General features: G+C 45.8%; 1 protein-coding gene and 1 pseudogene across 3 annotated transcripts in view; one reads left to right on the top strand and one right to left on the bottom strand.

The window, feature by feature from the left end:
- The first annotated feature begins 361 nt into the window (after positions 1-361).
- HIGD1C (HIG1 hypoxia inducible domain family member 1C) overlaps positions 362-23,081 on the top strand; it is a 33,648-nt gene continuing 10,928 nt past the window's right edge. Inside the window, exons 1-2 of one of the 3 annotated variants that reach the window (XM_040340855.1) lie at positions 362-520; positions 17,390-17,485. In XM_040340855.1, coding sequence (XP_040196789.1) covers positions 17,395-17,485 — 91 coding nt within the window. In that variant the 5' untranslated portion in view covers positions 362-520; positions 17,390-17,394. Of the gene's footprint in view, positions 526-9,394; positions 9,619-17,389; positions 17,486-23,081 lie in introns of those variants that run through there. The other 2 variants (XM_040340854.1, XM_040340857.1) reach the window with 2 other exon arrangements.
- LOC120929954 lies at positions 14,266-14,396 on the bottom strand (annotated as a pseudogene).

Here is a 23,081-nt window from a genome sequence, read left to right as displayed (position 1 = left end):
TTCCATAAGAATACCCTTCTTCTAGTCTAATATCGCTTTAATTTGTCTTTACAATGCAGATTTGGAATATACATTGGAAATGTGTGCAATCTGTAGACACTGCACACCAGGCATCCCCACATCCTCCACACACAGACAGATCTCACACTGACACTCCTTATGAAAGGGTTAATCACCCAACATACAGGAGGGAGGAGGGGAGGTGCTCACATCACTGGAGCTCCGTGTGGTTCTGAATGTACACAATGATCGCACACTGTATACAATCAGCACCTGTCATAGCACCCCGAGTAATCTGCCATTCCATTGGTTTAGGAGAGACGTGGGCGTGTCCCTCTCTGACCTCCCAAACTCTGGCTGGCTGTCACCTCTGAGCAGCGGCATCATCTAAAGAGCTCTGTGGAAGGGCTGAGCTCCTATTGGATGGAACATCCACGTGACGTGCTGGCAGCTGTCAGTGAGTGCGCTGTATAGTGTGTGCGATCAGGACCGGTGTACAGAGAGATCCCCGGGGAGAGAGGTCAGGTCTGTGTTATGTTCTGTTCTGTGTCTGGGAGGGGAAGTACACACTATACAATTTTACACCTAATAGCAGGGATGCTGGGAGGATCAGGGATATTGTGGTTTCCTATAGTAAAGGGCTAGGGGAGCATGCTGGGCCTTGTAGTTCCCTACTTCAGCATCTGCCTACATCTTACAATCTGATTGTACAATCTCCTACCAACTATGTAACTGATTGGATACAACAGCAACAGACTGTCCTCCTATTGGGGTTGATTTACTAAAGGCTGATAGACTGTGCACACTGCAGTGTAGTTGCTCCAGATCTTAGTAAATAAGGTAAGGCAAAGAATACCCAATCACGTGCAAGGGGAAAAAAAGAAAGCGCATTTTTGCTTGCAAGTGATTGGGTGATGGATGTCAGCAGATTTTCTGCTCTTTTACTAAACTCTGGAGCAACTGAATTTGGAGGGCAACTGCACTTTGCAATTTTAGTAAACTTTAGTAAATCCACCCCTTTAAGTCTTAGGCTGGCCATACATTATACAATTTTCTTATTCAATTTCCTTTAGATTTACCTTTTATCTATGTAGTACAAGGGCCTGCCTGATTGCATATTAATTGAAAGTGTTTAGGTTTGACCTCCTATTACATGGTTTTGGTAAATCTAAAAGAAAAGTGTATAATGTATGGCCAGTCTTGGGATGGTCATATACACTACAATCTGATTGTACAATCTCATTTCAGTTTTCCAAAACTGCCGAATATGAGGACTAATCTATACAATGTAATCCCATTCTATCCAATCATACATGGATTTACATTATATCGTTTGGTAGATCTAAATGCATGTTACATTGTGTTTTAAAATGCACTGCAATACTTTTTTTTTTAATTTTACCTTCACTAAGCGTTATTTACATGAGAAGCGTTGGACGATTTTATGTGCGTTGCTTTGTACTTACATGCGTTGTACTTGAAAAAAAGTAGGACAAGTTCTATTTTTTTTTCACTGTTTTTTTTATTGCTGCTATTTAACCACTTAAGCCCCGGACCATTTTGTTGCTAAATGCCCAGGCCAGGTTTTGCGATTCGGCACTGCGTCGCTTTAACAGACAATTGCGCGGTCGTGCGACGTGGCTCCCAAACAAAATTGGCGTCCTTTTTTCCCCACAAATAGAGCTTTCTTTTGGTGGTATTTGATCACCTCTGCGGTTTTTATTTTTTGCGCTATAAGCAAAAATACAGCGACAATTTTGAAAAAAAATTCAATATTTTTTACTTTTTGGTGTAATAAATATCCCCCAAAAACATATATAACATTTATTTTTTTCCTCAGTTTAGGCCGAAACGTATTCTTCTACCTATTTTTGGTAAAAAAAATCGCAATAAGTGTTTATCGATTGGTTTGCGCAAAATTTATAGCGTTTACAAAATAGGGGATAGTTTTATTGCATTTTTATTAATTTTTTTTTTTTTACTACTATTGGCGGCAATCAGCAATTTTTTTTGTGACTGCGACATTATGGCGGTCACTTCGGACAATTTTGACACATTTTTGTAAAAAAATGCATTTAAATTGCATTGTTTATTGTGAAAATGACAATTGCAGTTTGGGAGTTAACCACAGGGGGCGCTGTAGGAGTTAGGGTTCACCTAGTGTGTGTTTACAACTGTAGGGGGGTGTGGCTGTAGGTCTGACGTCATCGATCGAGTCTCCCCTATAAAACGGCTCTCCCCGTTCTTCAGCTCCGGGGAGCGATCGCGAGGGGGCGGCTATAAACAAATAGCCGCGCCGTCGTCCCGGATCGCTCCCCGGGGTAAGCCGCCTGCCGCACGCAGCGGAGGGGGTCCCGATCGGACCCCCGACCCGCTAGAAGGCAGGGACGTATATGTACGCCCATCTGCCTGTACGTGCCATTCTGTGGACGTAAATAGGTGTGCGGTGGGCGTTAAGTGGTTAAATACTTTTACAATGAGGGGTGATTTACTATAACTGGAGATTCCAGAATCTGGTGCAGCGTTGTATGGTAGCCAATCAGCTTCCAGGTTTTATTGTCAAAGCTTAACTGAACAAGCTGAAGGTAGAATCTGATTGGCTATCGTGTATGGCTGCATTAGATACTGAGTGCTCCAGTTTTCGTAAATCAACCCCATTGTGAATGAGGTGATCAATGCATGCCAGTGCATGTCCCTTAATCCGTGCTATATTTTAGTTCAGGCTGGTACCACTGCTGCCCCAGGTTTCCTGTTTCAGGGTGGCTCCTTTCTCTTGCAGCATGCTATGGAGTCACGCTTCTATGCAGGGACAAGAGTTGTGTCTCCCTACACTGTGTGCATCAATAGAAACACACAGCCCTGTATCCTAGGATAGCAAGATACTCCTATGCTCCTCTTTCCTAATCCTTACTCTCTAAATCATGGGTCTTCAAACTACGGCCCTCCAGTTGTTCAGGAACTACAATTCCCATCATGCCTAGTCATGTCTGTGAATGTCAGTGTGTTACAATGCCTCATGGGATGTGTAGTTCTACAACAGCTGGAGGGCCATAGTTTGAGGATCCCTGCATACTGGACTGACTGAAGAATACAATGTTTACTGTACTGTACTGTAACTCTTTCCTGTGCAGACCTGAAGTTGAGGGAAGAAGCCCTGAGGGAGCAGAAAACTTTACACAAAAATGATACCACAGGTTGTGTTCTTCAGGCAGCACTGCCCCTAAATTCAGTCATTGAAGTGAATGAGGCAACGCCATAACTGACTTGCAACGTGTTTGTGTATGCAGCTTCTGCGTGATGATGCAGCCTTTTAAAATATTTGTAACCTCAACACTTAAATTCACTGCCAGCCCCCCCCTCTTGTGCAGCCATAATGCACAGTGTAAGTGTTTGTTAATACAAAGCCTCTAAATACCTTTTTATCATGGATCTTCAGGCCAATCACATGACTCCTGGCTGCTCTCCTACTCCGATCCAAGGCTACAGTGGGAGGGGCCAAGATCTCCCTCTGACGTCAGTCGGGGAGATCACGTGACCGCTGTGCTGGCCACTCAGCCCCTCCCGGGGATCCCTGGATCGGAGGTGTAAAGCGGTCGGGAGTCATGTGACCGGCCTGAAGATACATGAAAAAGAGGTATTTAGAGGCTTTGGGCCGGATTCAGCAAGAATTTATGCCGGCGTATCTATAGATACGCCGCGTAAATTCAAAGCTGCGCCGGCGTATCTTCCTTCTCTTTTCAGAAAGCAAGATACGCCGAAATTAGGCTAAGATCCGACTGGCGTAAGTCTCTTACGCCGTCGTATCTTAGGGTGCATATTTACGCTGGCCGCTAGGTGGCGCTTCCGTCGTTTTTGGCGTAGAATATGCAAATGACCTATATACGCCGATTCACAAATGTACGTGCGCCCGGCGGAATTTTTTTACGTCGTTTGCGTAAGGCTTTTCCGGCGTAACGTTGCTCCTGCTTCTATGAGGCGTACGCAATGTTAAGTATGGACGTCGTTCCCGCGTCGAATTTTAAATTTTTTAAGTCGTTCGCGAATAGGGCTGGACGTAATTTACGTTCACGTCGAAAGCAATGACGATTTGCCGACGTCATTTCGAGCATGCGCACTGGGATACGTCCACGGACGGCGCATGCGCCGTTCGTTAAAAACGTCAAAAACGTGGGGTCACTACTATTTTACATAGTACACGCCCCAACTAGCCTTTTTTGAATTAGGCGGGCTTACGCCGGCCCAGTTACACTGCGCCGCCGTAAGTTTCAGCGCAAGTTCTATGTGAATACACAACTTGCTGCTCAAACTTACGGTGGCGTAGTGTATCTGAGATACGCTCCGCCCGCCTAGAGATAGGCGATTCTCTCTGAACCTACCCCTTTGTTTTTTAACAAACACTGCTGCATTCACACCTGAGCGTAGCATTTTTTTATCGTTGTTTTCCGGCGTTTTGTTGCACGTTTTGTGGCGCGTATTCGCGCACTTGCATACAGCGTTGTCCGACGTTTTTGAACTTTGTCGTTTTTTTATTTTAGCCAATAGGAAAAATGATCATCTCTTTCATCATTTGTTGCTATGTTTTTAGATTTTTTTTTTATCTTCTTCCTGGGTGAATGTTCTATTTCACAGAACAGATTAAAGCGTCAAAACGCCCGTAGAAATGCTCGTTGTCGCGCTAGATGCTTGAATCTAGCGTTTCCATTAGTTTCTATGGGAATACAAACGTTCAAAAACGCCCAAATCAGCCCAATTTGAGCGACAAAAAGGGTCCAGAACTTGTTCGGCTTTAGGCGTTTTGGAGTGGAGATGTGAACCATCTCCATTGAGAATAATGGATTTTTTCCCCTCTAGCGCTTTATAGCTTCAGGCTACAAAACGCTCAGGTGCGAATGCACCCTTACACAGTGAGTTATGGCTGGATACAAGAGAGGGGCTGCCAGTGACGTTTTTTAAAGTTTAGTTTAGTACTAATAGTGGCGGGGCGGAGACAGATACAGGAGCTGACAGGCAGGGTGGGGGGTCAGAGGAGAGCAGTGGCTGATGGAAGCATGTAAACTGACCACGGTAATCAGTGCTCAGTATCCATGATTACCGTGGTCAGAACACAGAGGAAGACACAAGAACTGGCAGGATCAACCAGGTTTTCTACATTTTAGAGTGGGGCAGATTAGACCGCACAAGCACTATGCTGTTTAACCTGCTATAAGAGATCTCTTTTTTATTTTTTTTATCTTTTAGGGTTATAAACACTTTAAGATTTAAAACAGGCATCCCAGAGGCAACTTCGCTTCTCTGAGCCACCTCTTAAATGCCTCTGGAAAGTTACCCACCACAGATTGCTTTTTAGAGGAGCGGCAAGTGTAAAGGAGTCCTTTGTGTACTGTTGACTATTGCCACTGAGAAAGAAAAATCTTTAGCATTGTCCCCAGACCAAGAGGCAAGGGGGAAATATTTCAGTGGGGACACCTCTTTATTGGGCGATTTCCTAAAACTTCCTGTTGTGTCTCTGGGACAGGAAGTGGAGGAAATTCTTTAGGGAAAATGGCGCCGAAAACAGCAAAAATTAAACTGTCGGAGGCCGTAAACCTTCCGTACATTATCAAAACACAGCGCAGCTCTTTACTGCTACCACTCTTCAAATGTCACCTTCAATATACCCATTCCACTTCCGAGGTTAGTTGTGTCTGGTGTGATGATCACTGACTTATCTGCAGCGTGAACCCATAAAAATGACAATAAAAGGGGATGTGATGAGTATAAGGATCCACTGAGCAGCTGCAATGGGTTGTAAACCTTTTATGTCTCACTCTAACCTACTTGTGCTGTGTAATGCTCTTTATTGCACGTAGGCAAATAATCAGATCATTTTGGCTGTACGTTTCCAAATGTATTATTTTTATACAAATATATTGTTATTTTTTGTTGTTTTCTACAAGTGAGGTTTATTGAGAAGTATGACATGTGCTTAGGATGCTGCCCTGTGTATTACTTAAAGGAGAAGTACAGTCAAAGCTCGTTTGGCTGTACTTCTCCTGTGGATCACAGGAGTGCAGTTAGTTTTCTGCAGACAGCGGACTGAATTCCGCTGTCTGCTGATGTCACCGAGTCAGTCCAGGCTTTGCTTCATCACCAACATGGAGTCTGAATCAGCCTAGATCCCTGAACCGACACCCAACTCTACCTCTCAGTGAGCCGCTGAAAGCATGAGCCGGCCGATCCCGCCCCCTCCACAGCTCAGCGCTCCAATGAGCGAAGAGGGGGCAGAGCAGAGTGCTGTGACTGACAGTCTACATGGCAGCTGTGAGAACCGAGCGATCGGCGGTGTTCGATCACTCGGTTCTCAGTGTACAGGTGCCAGGGGACAGATCTAGCAACGGACCCATGCTGCATTCAGCTGACGGGGGATATAACCCTCCTTTACTCTATCCAAAATTAAAAAAAACAAGTTTTGCCTATAGTTCTACTTTAACCCCCGAATGACAGCTACATCGCGGCCACACATTGCCGGGAGGGTATCGCTTCCTGTGCGCCTCCTGCGGTGCACATTGGCAGAGATTTGTGATCAGCTGTGTTCCGAAGGTAAAGAGCCAATCACAGAGGCTCTTTACCATGTGAGCAGCTGTGTACAATCACAGTGTAAACAGGATTTGCCGGTTATTGGCAATCATCTCCTCACGTTGACACAGGGGAATACAGAAAGTGGAATAAACGAAGTCTAAAACTTAGATGTCCCATAAAACACTCAGTGTCTGAGTGAATAAAACACAATATGGGTCCATAAACAGTTGATGGATGGATGATGGATCCCTTCACCATAAGAGATAATAAAGCTGGTGCCTAGCCAATCCACTGTGATGACACCTCTGTGTGCACTAGCCTCTCATCTTATGCCGCGTACACACGATCATTTTTCAGCATGAAAACAAACAACGTTTTAAAAAAGGTAATTTAAAATGATTGTGTGTGGGCTTCACATCGTTTTTCGGCTTCTGAAAAACGACAAAAAAAAATTTGAGCATGCTGCATTTTTTAACGTCGTTTTTTTTAAATGTCGTTTTTCGTGTTGTTAAAAATGATCGTATATGGGCAAAAACAACGTTTTAAACCCACGCATTCCCAGAAGCAAGTTATGAGACGGGAGCGCTCGTTCCGGTAAAACTACCATTCATAATGGAGTAAGCACATTCATCACGCTGTAACAGACAAGAAAGCGCAAATCGTCTTTTACTAACAAGGAATCAGCTAAAAGCAGCCCAAAGGCGAATAGAACTTCCCCTTTAGAGTGCCGTCGTACGTGTTGTACGTCACCGCGCTTTTTTCATCATTTTTCAAAAACGATGGTGTGTAGGCAACATCGTTTTTAATGATGAAGTTGGAAAAACATAATTTTTTGGACATGCTGAAAAACAACGTTTTTTTTAATGCCGAAAAACGACCGTGTGTACGCGGCATAACTGCTGTAAGGTAACAGCATAAATATGAAGTTGTTCCCAAGTGCTTCAAAACAGCCTTTTGGGGTCTTCGCTGTTAGAAGTATAAGAAGGAGAAAGGTTCCAAATAGTGTGGTATCGTTTTAAAAAATGTATTAAGATAAAAACACGTCTAGTACACTCACCTGTGCAAAGGGGGTAGCAAACCTATACTCCACAAATGGCGAGCTCGCACTCCCGCATCACTTGATCCCGACGCGTATTGTCACACCCACGTGACTTCATCAGGGGATATTCCCCTGATAAAGTCACATGGGCGTGACGATATGCGTGTCACGCCCAGCCGCGTTTTTATGTTAGTATTTTTTTTTTTTTAATGATATCACACTATTTTGGAACCTACTACCTACTTATACTACTAACACAGAGGATATCGAGAGGGACCCCCACAGAGGGAGTGCAATCTACAATAAGGAGTTTTCAGTCAGACTTACCAGAGAAGGACCCCCAGAGGACTCCATAACGCAGTTTTGAAGCACTTGGAAAACAATTCATATTTTATGCTGTTACCTTACAGCAGTAAGATGAGAGGCTAGTGCACACAGAGGTGTCATCACATTGGCTTGGCTAGGAACCAGCTTTATTCATTCACTATCTCTTATGGTGAAGGGATCCATCATCCATCCATCCATCAACTGTTTATGGACAAATATTGGGGTAGATTCAGGTACCGCTGCGCACTCCTTACGGAGGCGCAGCGTCCCGTTTTTGCGCTCCAGCAAATTATTTGCGCTACGCTTCATTCATGAAGCAGTAGCCACGTAATTTGCGTGGGCGCTCCTCAAAAATGCCCGGCGTAAGGGCGCGTAATTTAAATGATCCCGTAGGGGGCGTGGAGCATTTAAATTAGGCGCGTTCCCGCGCCGAACGCAGTGCGCATGCTCCGTCGGGAAACTTTCCCAACGTGCATTGCGGCAAATGACGTCGCAAGGACGTCATTTGCTTCAAAGTGAACGTGAATGGCGACCAGCGCCATTCACTATTCACTTACGCAAACAACGTAAAATGTTAACTTTGCGACGCGGGAACGACGGGTATACGTAGCATTGGCAGCCCCTGCTATTAGCAGGAGCAGCCTTACACGAAACCCGACGTACGCAAACTACGTAAACTGCGTACGCAGGGCTCGCGTAGGGTTGTGAATCGGCGTTAGTATGCAATTTGCATACTATACGCTGACCACAACGGGAACGCCTTATGCCAGTCATTTCTTAGGCTGCAGTCGGCGTAACGAGGTTCCTGAATCAGGAGCATTCGTAACGCCGGCGCAGGTAAGCAATTGCGCTGCGTAACTATGGTTACGCAGACGCAATTGCTCTTTGAATCTGTGTTTTATTCACTCAGGCACTTTGAAAATATTTTATGGGATATCTGAGTTTATTGCACTTCATTTATTCTATTTTTGTATTTCATTCATTTTCGTTTTGCTATGTTTGCACATGATTATCAGGTTTGCCACCATTATATTCTGACTCACTTTCAGTTGTTTGAATATGTTTGCACATTTCAAGCTTGCTGCAGGAATACCTTCACATTTGTTTATTCCTCTATTGATGCATATTTTCTAGTATTGCACTTGCACTTTTTTACACTCTCTCTGGCACAAAGTCACCTCCAAGTAGTGAGGGCACCTTTTCAAAGACACCGTGCCATTGAAAACAATGGGCTGCGACTTGTCGCTAGTCACAATGACAAATCGCACAAGTGTGAATGAAGCCTAGGAGTTAAAACTTATTTTTCGGAAATTGTCACGTCAGCAAGGTGAAGAGTTCACAGATATTCCATTATGTCCTTGATTTGCTGTTTGCAGCTTCCGGTGTATTAAAAATCCCCAGAAAGCTCAGCGTTTGCCTCACAATGCTTCCTCAGCTGAGGCCTTGCAGTTTGCCTCACAATGCTTCCTCAGCTGGGGCCTTGCAGTACACGCTTTGTTGATATTGGGCTGTCACACTTCCCAGCTCTCAGCCAGTAATCATCTGGGTCACTTGAGGACTCCAGCTCTTGCGCAGCCCAGTATTGGCATGCCAACCAAGCGACCTGCAAGATTATCATTGGGCACTCTGCCACATATTAAACTCCTCCATAACTTAGATAGCGAGCTCTGCCACCTACAATATCCACACAGCCTGTAAGCAATTCTTCACCCTTACAAAGAGATTATTTTGTAAATCCATTTAGTGTGTTATTCTGCATAGGTTTGTAGACTATATTACCTGGCATGCAATGCAGGGAGACAAGGAGATGTAAGTAGCTGTGTTGTATGTAGTGTTGGGTGCTTTTGCTATATTTATGACAGATACAGGCTTTATGAATGGCAATTAATACTATTTCCACATGCACTGACCGATACGTAGAGGATGGGAGCAGTATTGTGCTGTAACCCTCCCTGGTGGATATCTTTTCACAGCGTGGTGCAGGTGCGTGCGACAGGCATGCAGGAGGCCATGCTTCCACCTCCTGACAGCAAATGTAAATTAAAGGGGTTGTAAAGGTTTGTTTTTTATTTTCTAAATAGGTTCCTTTAAGCTAGTGCATTGTTGGTTCACTTACCTTTTCCTTCGATTTCTAAATGTTTTTTTTCGCTTTGTCTGAATTTCTCACTTCCTGTTTCTCCTCAGTAAGCTTGCCCCCATCATCCGAGACGTTCTGGTTGGGGGTTAGTGAGCATGCTCGCCCCCCTCCCTTGGGACTACATCCCCGCGGGGAGATGCTGTGAACAAAACGTCTCCTCACAGGGATGTAGTCCCAAGGGTAAGGTGACCAGATTTTTAAAATGAAATCCGGGGACATATTTTTTCTTTACTAGTAATGGCTACAATCAGCTGCCCGCCTCACAGCCTCTCAAGTCTTTCTCTTCGGGCCCCGGCTACTACTGGATGGGGAGCGGAGGAAGATCACTCCGCCAGGGAAGGCAAGGAGATAGGCAGGTGGCTGGCCAGGATTTGAGCCAAGACAGAAGAACATGTGAGCGGAGCTGAATGGGCATGCGCTCGAAACTGAAGAAATATTACCTCCGCTCTGACCAGCACATGATCTTCAGAAAAAGGCACAGATAATGGGAAAAATACAACCCCCCTATGCTAGTAGGCACGGCGGAGAGGGGGTGTGTAATTTAAAAAAAATTATTTTAATTCTGCACTGACTGTCTTTGAAATTTCCCCTGCCCCCTATTAAATCCAATCTGGGGACAAAACCAGGGACAGACTTGGTCCGGGCACAGTGTCCTCAATCTGGGGATGTCTGGTCACCCTACCCAAGGGAGGGGGTGAGCACACTCACTAACCCCCAGCCAGAACGTCTCGGATGATGGGGGCAAGCTTACTGAGAACTAAAACGGATCCAGAGAAGAAAGCCATTATTTTCATTTTTATGCTATAATTAAAGTGATGCTAAACAATATCCTTGTTCTCCTAAAATAATCCATACACATCCACTACATATTGTCCCTGTAATTGTTTTTTTACTGTATTTTTCTGCCTCCTTGTAAAGTCCTCTGTGAGCTCTGCACACATGAATTCCCCCCACACTCCTGTTTGTCTGATTTCAAGCTGTGCATGTTATACTCCATACACACTATTCGATTTTCTGACCATTTTTTCTGTCTTCAGATTTACCAAAACCATATAATATGAGGTCAAACCTGATTGCAAGCCTTCGATTTTTTTTATTTAAAATAACAAATAAATCATACTGGCCTCCACTGTGCAGCTCGTTTTGCACAGAGTGGCCTCGGTCCTCGACTTCTGGGGTCCTCTGTGGCTCTTGCGGCTCCTCCTTGCATCAGATAACCCCCTAGGAGAAGCGATCTCCTGGGGGGTTACCTTGCGGGCGCGCTCCCGAGTCCAGCATTTGGTGTCCATAGACACGAATGCCGAACTTGGCTCCACCCCCAGTGCCCGCGTCATTGGATTTGATTGACAGCAGCGGGAGCCAATGGCTGCGCTGCTATTAATCTATCCAATCAAGAGCCGGGACCCTGTGCAAAGAGGGACAGTGTGTCTCAGCCGAGAAAAATTTGGGGCTCACGTAAGTAAAACAGGGGGGCTGGGGGGGGGGGGGCGGTCACTGCCAGAAGTTTTTTCACCTTAAAGTGGAGCTCCGGCCCGAAATTACACTTTTTAAATAAAAATACCCCTATAATACACAAGCTTACTGTATTCTAGTAAAGTTAGTCTGTAAACTAAGGTCCGTTTTGTTAGGTTATTACAGCATTTTGAAACTTTATAAACTAGCATTAGACTGTGGCCATCTTAAGTGTGGGCATATTAAGCCAGACTGTATTACTTCCTGGATTTCAGATCTCGCACATGCTCAGTGCTGCACAAGCAGTGTAATAGGTTTCAGGTCAGGTTTCCACAGCAAGGGCAGTGTCAGACGAAGTTGCCGCCCCTTATGCAAACCTCTCCTGAAATAACCCATTAAAAGTTGATATGAGGGGGGGGATAGGGATTGCCGATCACTGAAAGTAAATGACATTACAAGTTAAAAAAACAATGACATCGCCCACTAAAAGTTGATAAGCAGGCATGGGGAGGGGGATTGCCGATCGACGAAGTTGATAACCCGGGGGGGGGGGGGGTTGCCGATCGCTGAAAGCAAATGGAGAGAAATGACAATCAACCGCCGATCGTCGAATATAAATTATACTTACATCGCACATTAAAAGTTGATAAGCGGGGGGGGGGGGGTAAACCTATTACCGCCGATCGCTGGAAATAAATGACAATCAATGACATCGGCCATTGGCCATTAAAAGGTTCACAAGCAGGGGGGGGGAGGGGGGCCGTTGATCGCATATACAGTATATGACAATGACAACTTATAAAACGTCATGCCGCCGATCACTGACAGTAAATTACATTCAATGACATTGCCCGGTCAAAGGCGATAAGGAGGGGAGGGGGGCAGGCTTGCCGACGATCACCGAATATAAATGACGCACATTTAAGTTGCTAAAGGGGGGGGGGGGTGGGTGCCGCTGATCGCTGAAAGTAAATGAAAATCAATATAAATAGAAAGTAAATCAATATGACAGCGCTCATTAAAAGTAGATAAGCGGGGGGGGCCGCCGATCAACCATCATAGAAGAATAGACGACAAGGCGCAGATCGCCGCACATAAAAAATAATACTGAGAAGCGGGGGAGGGGGGTGCACCGCCGATCGCCGGACATAAAAAAAATATTGAGAAGCGGGGGGACCTCTGCCGCCGATCGCCAGACATAACATATACTGAGAACGGGGGGCATTAAAAAATAACTGAGAAGTGGGGGGTGGCGTGTGCCGCCGATCGCCGGACAGTAAAATATACTGAGAAGAGGAGGTTTTGCCGCAGATCGCGGAACATTAAAAATCGTGGGTCATGACAAAAAAATATGAAAACCGAGGGGGGGGGGGGTATTCGATCGGGGGACATCAATAAAAAAAATCATGAGAAGCACGGGGGGTTGGGGGGATTGGTGCCGCCGATCGCGGATCATTACAAAAAAATGTGAGAAGCGGGGGGGAGGGGCCGCCGATCGCGGGACATAAAAAAAATCATGAGAAGCGGGTGCAAGTGCTGAGAGTGAGATCATGAGAAGTGGAGAAGATGTTGGTTTTCTACTACCACTTTTTTCTTTCTCCCTCTACATAGGTGTTCTGCTCCATAGTGACAGGGAGGACATTAGCCGCCACTCTAGCCATGACTGGCCAATAAGCACAACAGGAGGGCGTGGCTTAGGGAAATCTGTACCTAGCAAACTACTTTTTTTTTTTTTCTATTGAAAAGCCTGTGGCGTGCAAAACACAACCCAAAAACTCCACCCGGTGCAGGAAAAAATGTGCACACACATAAAGAGTGAAACACAAAAAACTGCGACGGGTGCATCGTCAAATGGTCCTCAAAAGAGGACCCAGCTCTGATTCCCCGGGGCGTTAGGCTCCTGACAGGGAAAAGAGTAACTGTGGCCCATACAGCCGAAGCCATATGGACACATCTTGGTCCAAGCAGCCGAAGCCACAAGGACCCAACATCCTCGGAGGGACTGCCGAAACAGAACCCTCCTCGGTGAGGCTCCCCCGAAGGGAGACCCCATGAGAGCCGGCGAACTAAGCCAGAAGGCCATGTACACCAACTCCCAAGACTTTCAGAGGCAGGCCCGAGGACCAGCACCCTACTCGCCACACTAAAAGTGCTAGCACCAAAACAAAAAAAGTGACAAGACAGACAGGGGGTAAAATAAAAAGGAAAGTGGGGGAAAAGGAAGGTGAGTGGAAAGTGGCCACCGTGCAATACGATGGCCGGCCCTCCGGCCAGGAACAAAAATTCCTCTGGTCCTAGCCAAAAGGCTCAGCCCTAGAGGCAGGTGTGAAAAGTGTGAATGTGGAGATCAGTGACCTAAGGTGCCACACGATGAGTGCCCCTCAACACTCGTGCAATGTATGGCACCCCTGGACTGCCACTCCAGGGGCACTATCTCCACAGGCTTTTCAACGGTCCCTAGCCCCCGGTCCGGACTGGCAGCACCCTTCCCAGCCAGGAAGGTAGGAGAAGAGGTCGGGGAGAGCCCACCTAAGCAGGCTACTACCCACAACCCCTAACTCTCCCACCTAATCACATTCTGGAAATACTACCCGCTCCTCCTGGTAAAAAGAGGAGCAAGGGTTCTCTCCAGAACAACTGACTGGGGCAGATACCACCAAATCCAGGCCAAAGGCCAAGGACCCGGCCTCTTGGCTTCGACCTCATGCCCCTCTGTCCCGATCAGAAGGCTTTCACCTCTACGCCAACAGGCTTAGCGTCTGCCGACTGCCATCCCTTTCCCCCTCTCACTGGGTACCGGGGACAGTCAGCTTAGCACCACCTATTGGCAACTGATAAGAACAGATACTACACTTGATCTTAGCCAAAAGGCCGAGAAGCGGTACCTAGCAAACTACTGCCTTCTGGGATTCATGCCAAACATCTCCCAGGAGGCATTGCAAACGGGGATGACGTGCTCAGGGCTCTGGCCGTGGCTGGAGGAGATCTAATTAACTGATAAAACTGAGTTTAAAAAAAAAAAAAAAGTATATGCCAAATTTGTTTAAGGGGACTGAGCAGCAGGGCATGATGAGGAGTTTAAAAGGAGGGTGGAACTCCACTTTAACCACTTAAGACCCGGACCAATGTGCAGGTAAAGGACCAGGCCCCTTTTTGCGATTCGGCACTGCGTCGCTTTAACCAGGGATGGACTGGCCATTGGGACTACAGGGAGTTTCCCGGTGGGCCGATGGCTCAGTGGGCCGGCTTCAGTGACAGCGGACTGCCGCCCCCCTCCGCTCCTCTGCCTCTCCCTCCTCGCAGCGCTCACCTGGGGGGAACAAAGAAGCAGGGGGAGGACCAGAGGAGCAGGGGGGATGACAGAGGAGCATGGGGGGAGGGGACAGACAGCTGACTCAACAGCTATGGCCTGGGAGCTTCTCACTTCTGCCTAATCTTGTCCCATAAGGGGGGCACCAAACAGATTCTTTGCCCCGGTGAAATAATGTCTAGCTTCCCCACTGGTACTGCCTATAAGAGTACCAGTACCAGCCGTTCTACTCTAATAAAGTAGAACGGCTAGTGGCTAGTGAAGGGGGAGAGGGGGCTTGGGTGGCCGGGGGGGGGGGGGTGCGGAAGTTGTCCGGCCGCCATGGGAGAGACCTGTCAAAGTGGGCCGGTCTGGATGAAGTCCAGGGCCAAATATCTGTCCCAGTCCAGCCTTGGCTTTAACTCACAATTGCACGGCCGTGCGACGTGGCTCCCAAACAAAATTGATGTCCTTCTTTTTTTCCCACAAATAGAGCTTTCTTTTGGTGGTATTTGATCACCTCTGCGGTTTTTATTTTTTGCGCTATAAACAAAAATAGAGTGACAATTTTTAAAAAAATTCAATATTTTTTGCAAAAAAAAATACCCCCCAAAAATATATAAAAAAACTTATTTTTTTTCCTCAGTTTAGGCCGATACGTATTTTTCTACCTATTTTTGGTAAAAAAAAATCGCAATAAGCGTTTATCGATTAATATTGATATAAGTTTTTTTTTACGGCAGTTTTCCTGTGGGAAAAAGTCTGATGGAGCATACACATGATCGGGATTTCCAGCCAAAAGCTCTCATCTGACTTTTTCCGACGGGAAAACTGGTTGTGTGTATGGGGCATGAGATTTTCTGCAGATTTTTGTCTTTCGATTGAAGTTGGGTTCACACTGGTCCGACAAACGCTTCGACATTGGTCCCATGACGTGTGAAAATTAATGTTTCCCTATGAGAGCCGTCTTAACTGGTCCGACTTTGAAAATGCTCCCTGTACTACTTTGGTCCGACTTTGATGGCGCTTAGGACTAGGTGTAGTCAAGTGATGACTGACAAGCTACAAGCGTTGTGGATCAGAAGTGACAATACTCATTACCACTACCCTTGCAACATTTTCTCATGCCAGCATAGTGTGTGCAGGCACAGCCTACATGAGAGTGACGACTATGCTCTGAATACAGGAGCAGTGCAGCATCATTGTCGCACCATCACAGGAACCTTTTATTGGGTGAATTTCACTGACAGGATCAGCAGGAATTTGTGGGATTTTGCGGGGACACCAAGAGAAACCTGTAATTGCAGATGTGTTTAAAGTGCACAGATTTTTAGGGAGGTCACAGACAGCATGCTGCATTGTATTTGATATAACAAGTGATGCCCCTAGAGCTACTGATCCAGAAGAGGTGCTAAAAGAAGAGTAATGCTGCAGTATGATGGGTTTACATTGCCAGCTCACCACTTCAGTGCACTGATGGAGGCTCCAGAAAAACCATTAGGCCCCGTACACACGACAGAGGAACTCGACGTGCTTGGCACGTCAAGTTCCTCGTCGAGTTTTGGGATGAAGCCGCCGAGGAGCTCGGCGGGCCGGCTTCTCCCATAGAAGAACGAGGACAACGAGAAAATAGAGAACATGTTCTCTATTTTCTCGTCGAGTTCCTCGGCGGCTCCATCGAGCCAAAACTGTACAGACGACAGAGTTTCTCGGCAGAATCCGGGTTTTGACCGAGTTTCTCTGTGAATTCTGCCGAGAAACTCTGTCGTGTGTACGAGGCCTTAGTCACCGAGCAACCGATCACCAGGCCAGATCACTGTCTCCTGGGAGGGCCATCCCTAGGTAAATACTCACTTTCAGAAGTCCAGTATTTGACCAGGATATTAGGGGGGGGGGGGAGTTAGACCCGGTATGCCACTGTAGGGAACCTAAAATGGTGCAGCAATGCTTTCTATTATGACAGAACAGGTGTACAGTAACTGTAAGGCCCTGTACACACGATCAGTCCAAACCGATAAATACGGACTGAAGTTCAGTTTCATCGGTCCAAACCGACCGTGTGTACGCCCCATCAGTCTTTTGTCCTTCAGTCCAAAGTTTTAGAACTTGCTTTAAAATTGAACCGATAGACGCCTAACCGATAGGTCAAAACCGATGGTTAGTACACAAAAGCATCGGTTCCAAACCCGCGCATGCTCAGAATCAAGTCGACGCATGCTTGGAAGCATTGAACTTCATTTTTCTCTGCACGTCGTTGTGTTTTACGTCACCGCGTTGGCCTCGATCGGTTTCGAACTGATGGTGTGTACGCACATCAAACCATCAGTCTGTGAACCGATGAAACTGAACTTCAGTCCGTTTTCATCAGTTTGGACTGATCGTGTGTACAAGGCCTGAAAGTAAGTCCTGCACCTCCCATGTGTACAAGGAGGTTAGATTTGAGAATTGGAGGCATTGATGGTCTCCCGGGAAATATACCAACAGCGTGACTTTCTTCAGTCGGGCAATAATATATACTGTATATAGTATTATTACACATTTTAACATAAACTATTTTCTTACAGACATTTAATTTCTTTTTATACAGAAACCATGTCGTCAGGAGAGTGGAAACCTTCGGAGGGGGACTCCACGACCACCAAGTTGATAAAGAAGTCCAAAGAATCACCATTTGTCCCTATAGGTAACCTACTACAGAGGGCTTTGTCTGCAGTTAATCAGCTAAGACCCCTTTCACACTGAGGCAGTTTTCAGGCATTATAGCCCTAGAAATGGCGCATGTAAAGCACCTGAAAACTGCCTCCCATTTATTGCAGTAGGTGCTTTCACATCCGTGTGGTGTGCTTGCAGGACGTTAGAAAAAGTCCTGCAAGCAGCATCTTTGATGCGATACAGTATTCCCAAAATGCCCCTGCCCATTGCAATGAATGTCCTCAGCGCAAAAGGAATGCAGCATTTTCACAATTTTTTTAAATTTATATATTATTATCATTATTATTTTACCGAATTTATATAGCACCAACAGTTTACGCAGCGCTTTACAATATTAAAGGGAGACAGTACAGTTATAATACATAAAAATACAAGAGGGCCCTGTTTAGAAGAGCTTACAATCTAATAGATATATACAGGGCTCAAAATTTCAAGTCCTGAGCTACTAGCCAAGCCTCAAGGGTTACTCGCCACCAGTTGCCCCGCCCCTAATTCTGCCCCTAAACACGCCCTTATAAATTTTCTCATGAAATGACACTTAATTGTTTTATGCTGAATTAAGTTACAAAAATAAATATTAACAACTTTATCTGTGCCCACCATTGCAGCCTCACCTGTGCCACCATTGCAGCCTCACCTGTGTCCACCATTGCAGCCTCACCTGTGCCCACCATTGCAGCCTCACCTGTGCCCACCATTGCAGCCTCACCTGTGCCCACCATTGCAGCCTCACCTGTGCCCACCATTGCAGTCTCACCTGTGCCCACCATTGCAGCCTCACCTGTGACCACCATTGCAGCCTCGTCTGGGCAGAGAAAGAGAGAGGGCGGCCGGATCATGACTGAAGGAAGAGGAGAGCCGCAGCTCCGCTCTGCTCACCGTCACACACAGCCCCGCCGCCTCCCAACCCTGTGCCTGCGATCGACAGAACTCATCCCAGCATTGGACACCCGCGTTCTGTCTATCACAGGCGTTGGGTCAGGAGGATTCATGGCTGTATGTGACGGCGAGCAGAGCAATTGTAATGTAAGCTGTTACAGCGGGCTATCCGTACTCTGTGATCCCGCGACTCTCCTTCCTTCATGCTCTCTTCCCCCGTGGCCATCCGATCGCTCCTCACTTCTCACCAGTTTAGACCCCTCAGGAGGAGGGAGCTTCCCTGAGCTGAACTCAGCCCCTGTACATAAGACTGTAGGGGTACAATCCCACACAATCCGGGACTGTTAGGAGGCATGTGTATGCAGTACAGGGGGTGACAACTGTCTGATATAAAGACAGATTGAAGTACCATTTTTATATATAATATATATATATTATATTGTTTACTTTTTTCCCCAACAAGTACATTAATAACATGTTTTTTTTTTTTTTTTTTTATCTTAATCATTAGTGCTGCTTGTTTTGTGCCTGTCTGCATTATTGTAGGTAGAAGAGTGCTACTTATTAGTAATGGGAAGATGGTAAGAGGTGACTATAAGGCCTGGTCCACACTGTTGCCTTTTGACATGCGATTTGGCATGTCAAAACGGTGGTATTTTCTGCAAATTGCCGGCAATGGCACCGTCCTAATCGGTGCGACGCCGCATCTGCGGCGCTGCACCGATTTCAAAAAGTAGTTCCTGTACTACTTTTTGCGATTTCGGCCCACAATTTACATTGAAACTTGCACAGATGTCTCTATAATCGCGGCCGAAATCGGGACTACCAGCGGGACACAGGAGGTCGCCTGCTCTGCACAGTCACCATCCACAATACACTTAGCATGGTTTTCAATGAATATAAAGGGCCAGATTCAGGTACATCTGCGGCGGCATAACGTATCGCCGCAAGTTTTACGGGCAAGTGCTTGATTCACAAAGCACTTGCCGGTAAAGTTGTGGCGGCGTAGCGTGAATCCCTCCGGCGCAAGCCTGCCTAATTCAAATGATCCGGGTAGAGGGCGTGGATCATTTAAATTTGGTGCGTTCCCGCGCCGAACGTACTGCGCATGCTCCGTTTTGAAATTTCCCGCCGTGCTTTGCGTGAAATGATGTCGCACCGACGTCATTTTTTGAACTTCGACGTGAGTTACGTCCTTTCCTATTCACGGACGGCTTACGCAAAAAAAAAAAAATTGAAATTCGACGCGGGAACGACGGCCATACTTTAACATGGCAAGTCAAACTATAGGCCACAAAATAGCAGCTTTAACTATACGCCGGGAAAAGCCAACTAGCGACGACGTAAGAGAATGCGACGGCCGCGCGTACCTTCGTGGATCGACGGAAAATGCTAATTAGCATACCCGACGTGGAAAACGACGCGAACTCCACCCAGCGGGCGCCGAAGTATTGCACCTACGATCCGAAGGCGTACGAAGCCGTACGCCTGTCGGATCGAAGTCAGAAGTCGTTGTATCTTGGTTTGAGGATTCAAACTAAAGATACGACACGGCAAATTTGAAAGTACGCCGGTGTATCAGTAGATACGCCGGCGTACTTCTTCTGTGAATCTGGCCCAAAGTGTTCTTTGATTGGATTAAGTAGATAGACGGGATAGTGTTGTCATGATCTCCACCTCATTCAACGCTTTGTATTCCTTAAGTAAATGCAAGGCATTCCGTGAATGTCACACGACCTGGAAGCGGCGCTTACTGCAGTGATTTCCAGCTTCCACAGGGATCGGCCAGCTATGGCACATACCTACTTACATTGATCCAAACTGGAGTAATGGAACTGTAAAAAAAGCCACACCTAAACTTTAGCTTTAAGTGTAATGCCGCATACACACGGTCGGAATTTCCGACCAAAAGCTCACATCGAACATTTCTTGTTGGAATTTCCAATCGTTTGTACGCGGAAGTTAGTTTATTGCAAGGGACAATTAGTGACATGGTCAGCAACAATACTCAGGTAGGCCGTGGCATTTAAATGATGCTCAATTGGTACTAAGGGTCCAAAATGTGCCAAGAACATGTCCCCCACACCATTCTACCACCACCAGCCTGAACCGTTAATACAAGGCAGATAGAACCATTCAACATTTTAACCCTAAAATCTGAATGTCGCAGGTGAAATTGAGACTCCTCAGACCAGGCAAAGTTTTTTCCAATCTTCTATTGTCCAATTTTGGTGAGCCTGTGCAAATTAGAGCCTCAGTTTCCTGTTCTTAGCTGACAGGAGTGGCACACAGTGTGGTCCTTTGCTCCTGTAGCCCATCTGCTCCAAAGTTTGTGTTGTGCGTTCAGAGATGGTATTCTGCATACCTTGGTTGTAACGAGTGGTTATTTGAGTTACTGTTGCCTTTCTATCATCTCATCTGCCTATTCTCCTCTGACATCAACAAGGCATTTCTGTCCACATAAAAACCGCTCACTGGATATTTTCTCTTTTTAGAACCATTCTCAGAGATGGTTGTGTGTGAAAATCCCAGTAGATCACTAGTTTTTTAAATACTCAGACCAGCCCGTCTGGCACCAACAACCATGTCAAGTTTAAAGTCCCTTAAATCCCCTTTCTTCCCCCATTCTGGTGCTCGGTTTGAACTTCAGCAAGTCGTCTTCACCACGTCTAGATGCCTAAATGTATTGAGTTGCTTCCATGTGATTGGCGGATTAGCAATTTGTGTTACCAAGCAATTGAACAGGTATACCTTTATAAAGTGGCCAGTGAGTGTAAATTTAAACAAAATTGGTGTAGCGCAACCAAACACTCTTAAAGCGGAAGTAAACCCATCCATAAAACAGTTTCATTTCCGGCACGTGGCAGAAACTTAAAACTCCCATTGGTTGTGCTCTCAACCATACTGTCAAACCATCCAATGGCTGGTGCTGGTGTCGTAAATGATCACATGTGCAGCATCATGGCAGCTGTAGATTAAACAGAGGCAAAGATGGCAGCTTCCTTGAAAACGGTAGGGGGGTTTACTTACACTTTAATTAATATACATTAAACACATAAATCAAATCAATATCTGTGAAAGTTCAACAATGCTTGCCTAGCATATAGAACACCATCCAAGTTTCAACATACAGTCGCTGTGTAGCCACCCCCAACGCGTTTCGTCACTTCGCCACAGCCCCCTTTGACGAAACGCGTCGGAATGTGGCTACAAGGCGACTGTATGGTGAAGCTGGGATGATGTTCCGATATCTAGCGAATGAAGCAGTGGAGAGATCGCAACACAGAGCCGCTCGGCATGTCTATGTACAATGCTGGTTTTACCTGTTTTGCTTTACGCGCCAGACACGGCATGACCCCAGCTAGAAATGGCACAGCGTGCCCTTTCTAGAGTGTGCATGTGCGGAAGACTTCGCCGTACAGGGAATTGTAAAGATCTTCTAAACCGTGGAGGTTTAGGAGATATTTCCAGCACCTACAGGTAAGCCTTAATCTAGGCTTACCTGTAAGTGAAAGTGGTCTGTAAGGGTTTACAACCATTTTAAGGGGAGCAGGTTTTTCACCTGGTGTGTGAAGGCGCACAAATCGCTGGAGGAAGGAATGAATTCGAAGATCACTGCTTATATTTTGAAGCACTGGACTTTAATTTTAGTTTTATTGTTATTTTTTGCACTCAATATATATTTAAGGTTTTGTATTGGATCCTATGCAAGGATTGTTGGACCTTCACAGACATTGATCTGTGTATGTACTGTATATTGATTAGTGTGTTTGGTTGTGCTACACCAGTTTTGTTTACATCTAATGCCCTTCTATAGAGGCACCTATTAGTCTTCTTCTGAACACTAATAGCAACCCAAATATAGAGGACCTCGTCCACAGTCTCATATTCCATTCTGCATCCCATCAACTTTTCCTGACATAAATCATTCCTTTTTTTTGTGTAAGAGGATAGACGGTAAACAACAGCTTGTAATTAATGTGATTTAATACATTCAGTAAAGCAGGCTAGTAAAGCTTTCATCTTTCACACGTGATAATAGCCTGGTCTCTGTGATCACTCTTCCTTAGGAAACTTTAATATCGGACAAATCTAATCAGCATGCAGGGCAGCCAGCCTGGCAAATGACAGTGACGTCATCTTATGTGAACAGACTTGTTAAAGACCTAGAAAAATTGATTTAGTAATTGTAAGCACCACTTTGGCCTTGTGGAGGTCTGCAAAATGAGGAAGCCTAACATACATGTCACTGAAATATGCTTTTCATATTATACAATTACATTGTTACATTACATTAATTGCATTAGTTAGTCAGATTGAAAAACACACAAGTCCATCTAGTTCAACCAAACAGAAAAAATAGACCGGCTCCATATACATAATCCTATACCCACAGTCGATTCTGGATCTAGTACCCCTGGTGTTATTACCGTATATACTCGAGTATAAGCCAAGTTTTTTAGCACATTTTTTTTGTGCTGAAATGCCCCCCTCGGCTTATACTCGAGTCACCTTTTTGCGCCTGATCTCCCGGACTTTGGGGGCCCAAACTTGGCACACATGTAGTCTTCCTCTACAAGTGTGAAAAGTTTGTTGTCCTGGGGACCTGCAGCCGGGGAGCACCGATTTTTCAAAACCGGGCACCCCTTCCATAGACTCCCATGTTAAACTGTATTTCTACTGTGACT

The sequence above is a fragment of the Rana temporaria genome, chromosome 2, assembly GCF_905171775.1.
Source record: "Rana temporaria chromosome 2, aRanTem1.1, whole genome shotgun sequence".
Classification (NCBI taxonomy): domain Eukaryota; kingdom Metazoa; phylum Chordata; class Amphibia; order Anura; family Ranidae; genus Rana; species Rana temporaria.
The sequence above is the reverse complement of the archived record's forward strand: the minus strand, read 5'-3'. Positions and strand labels throughout refer to the sequence as shown.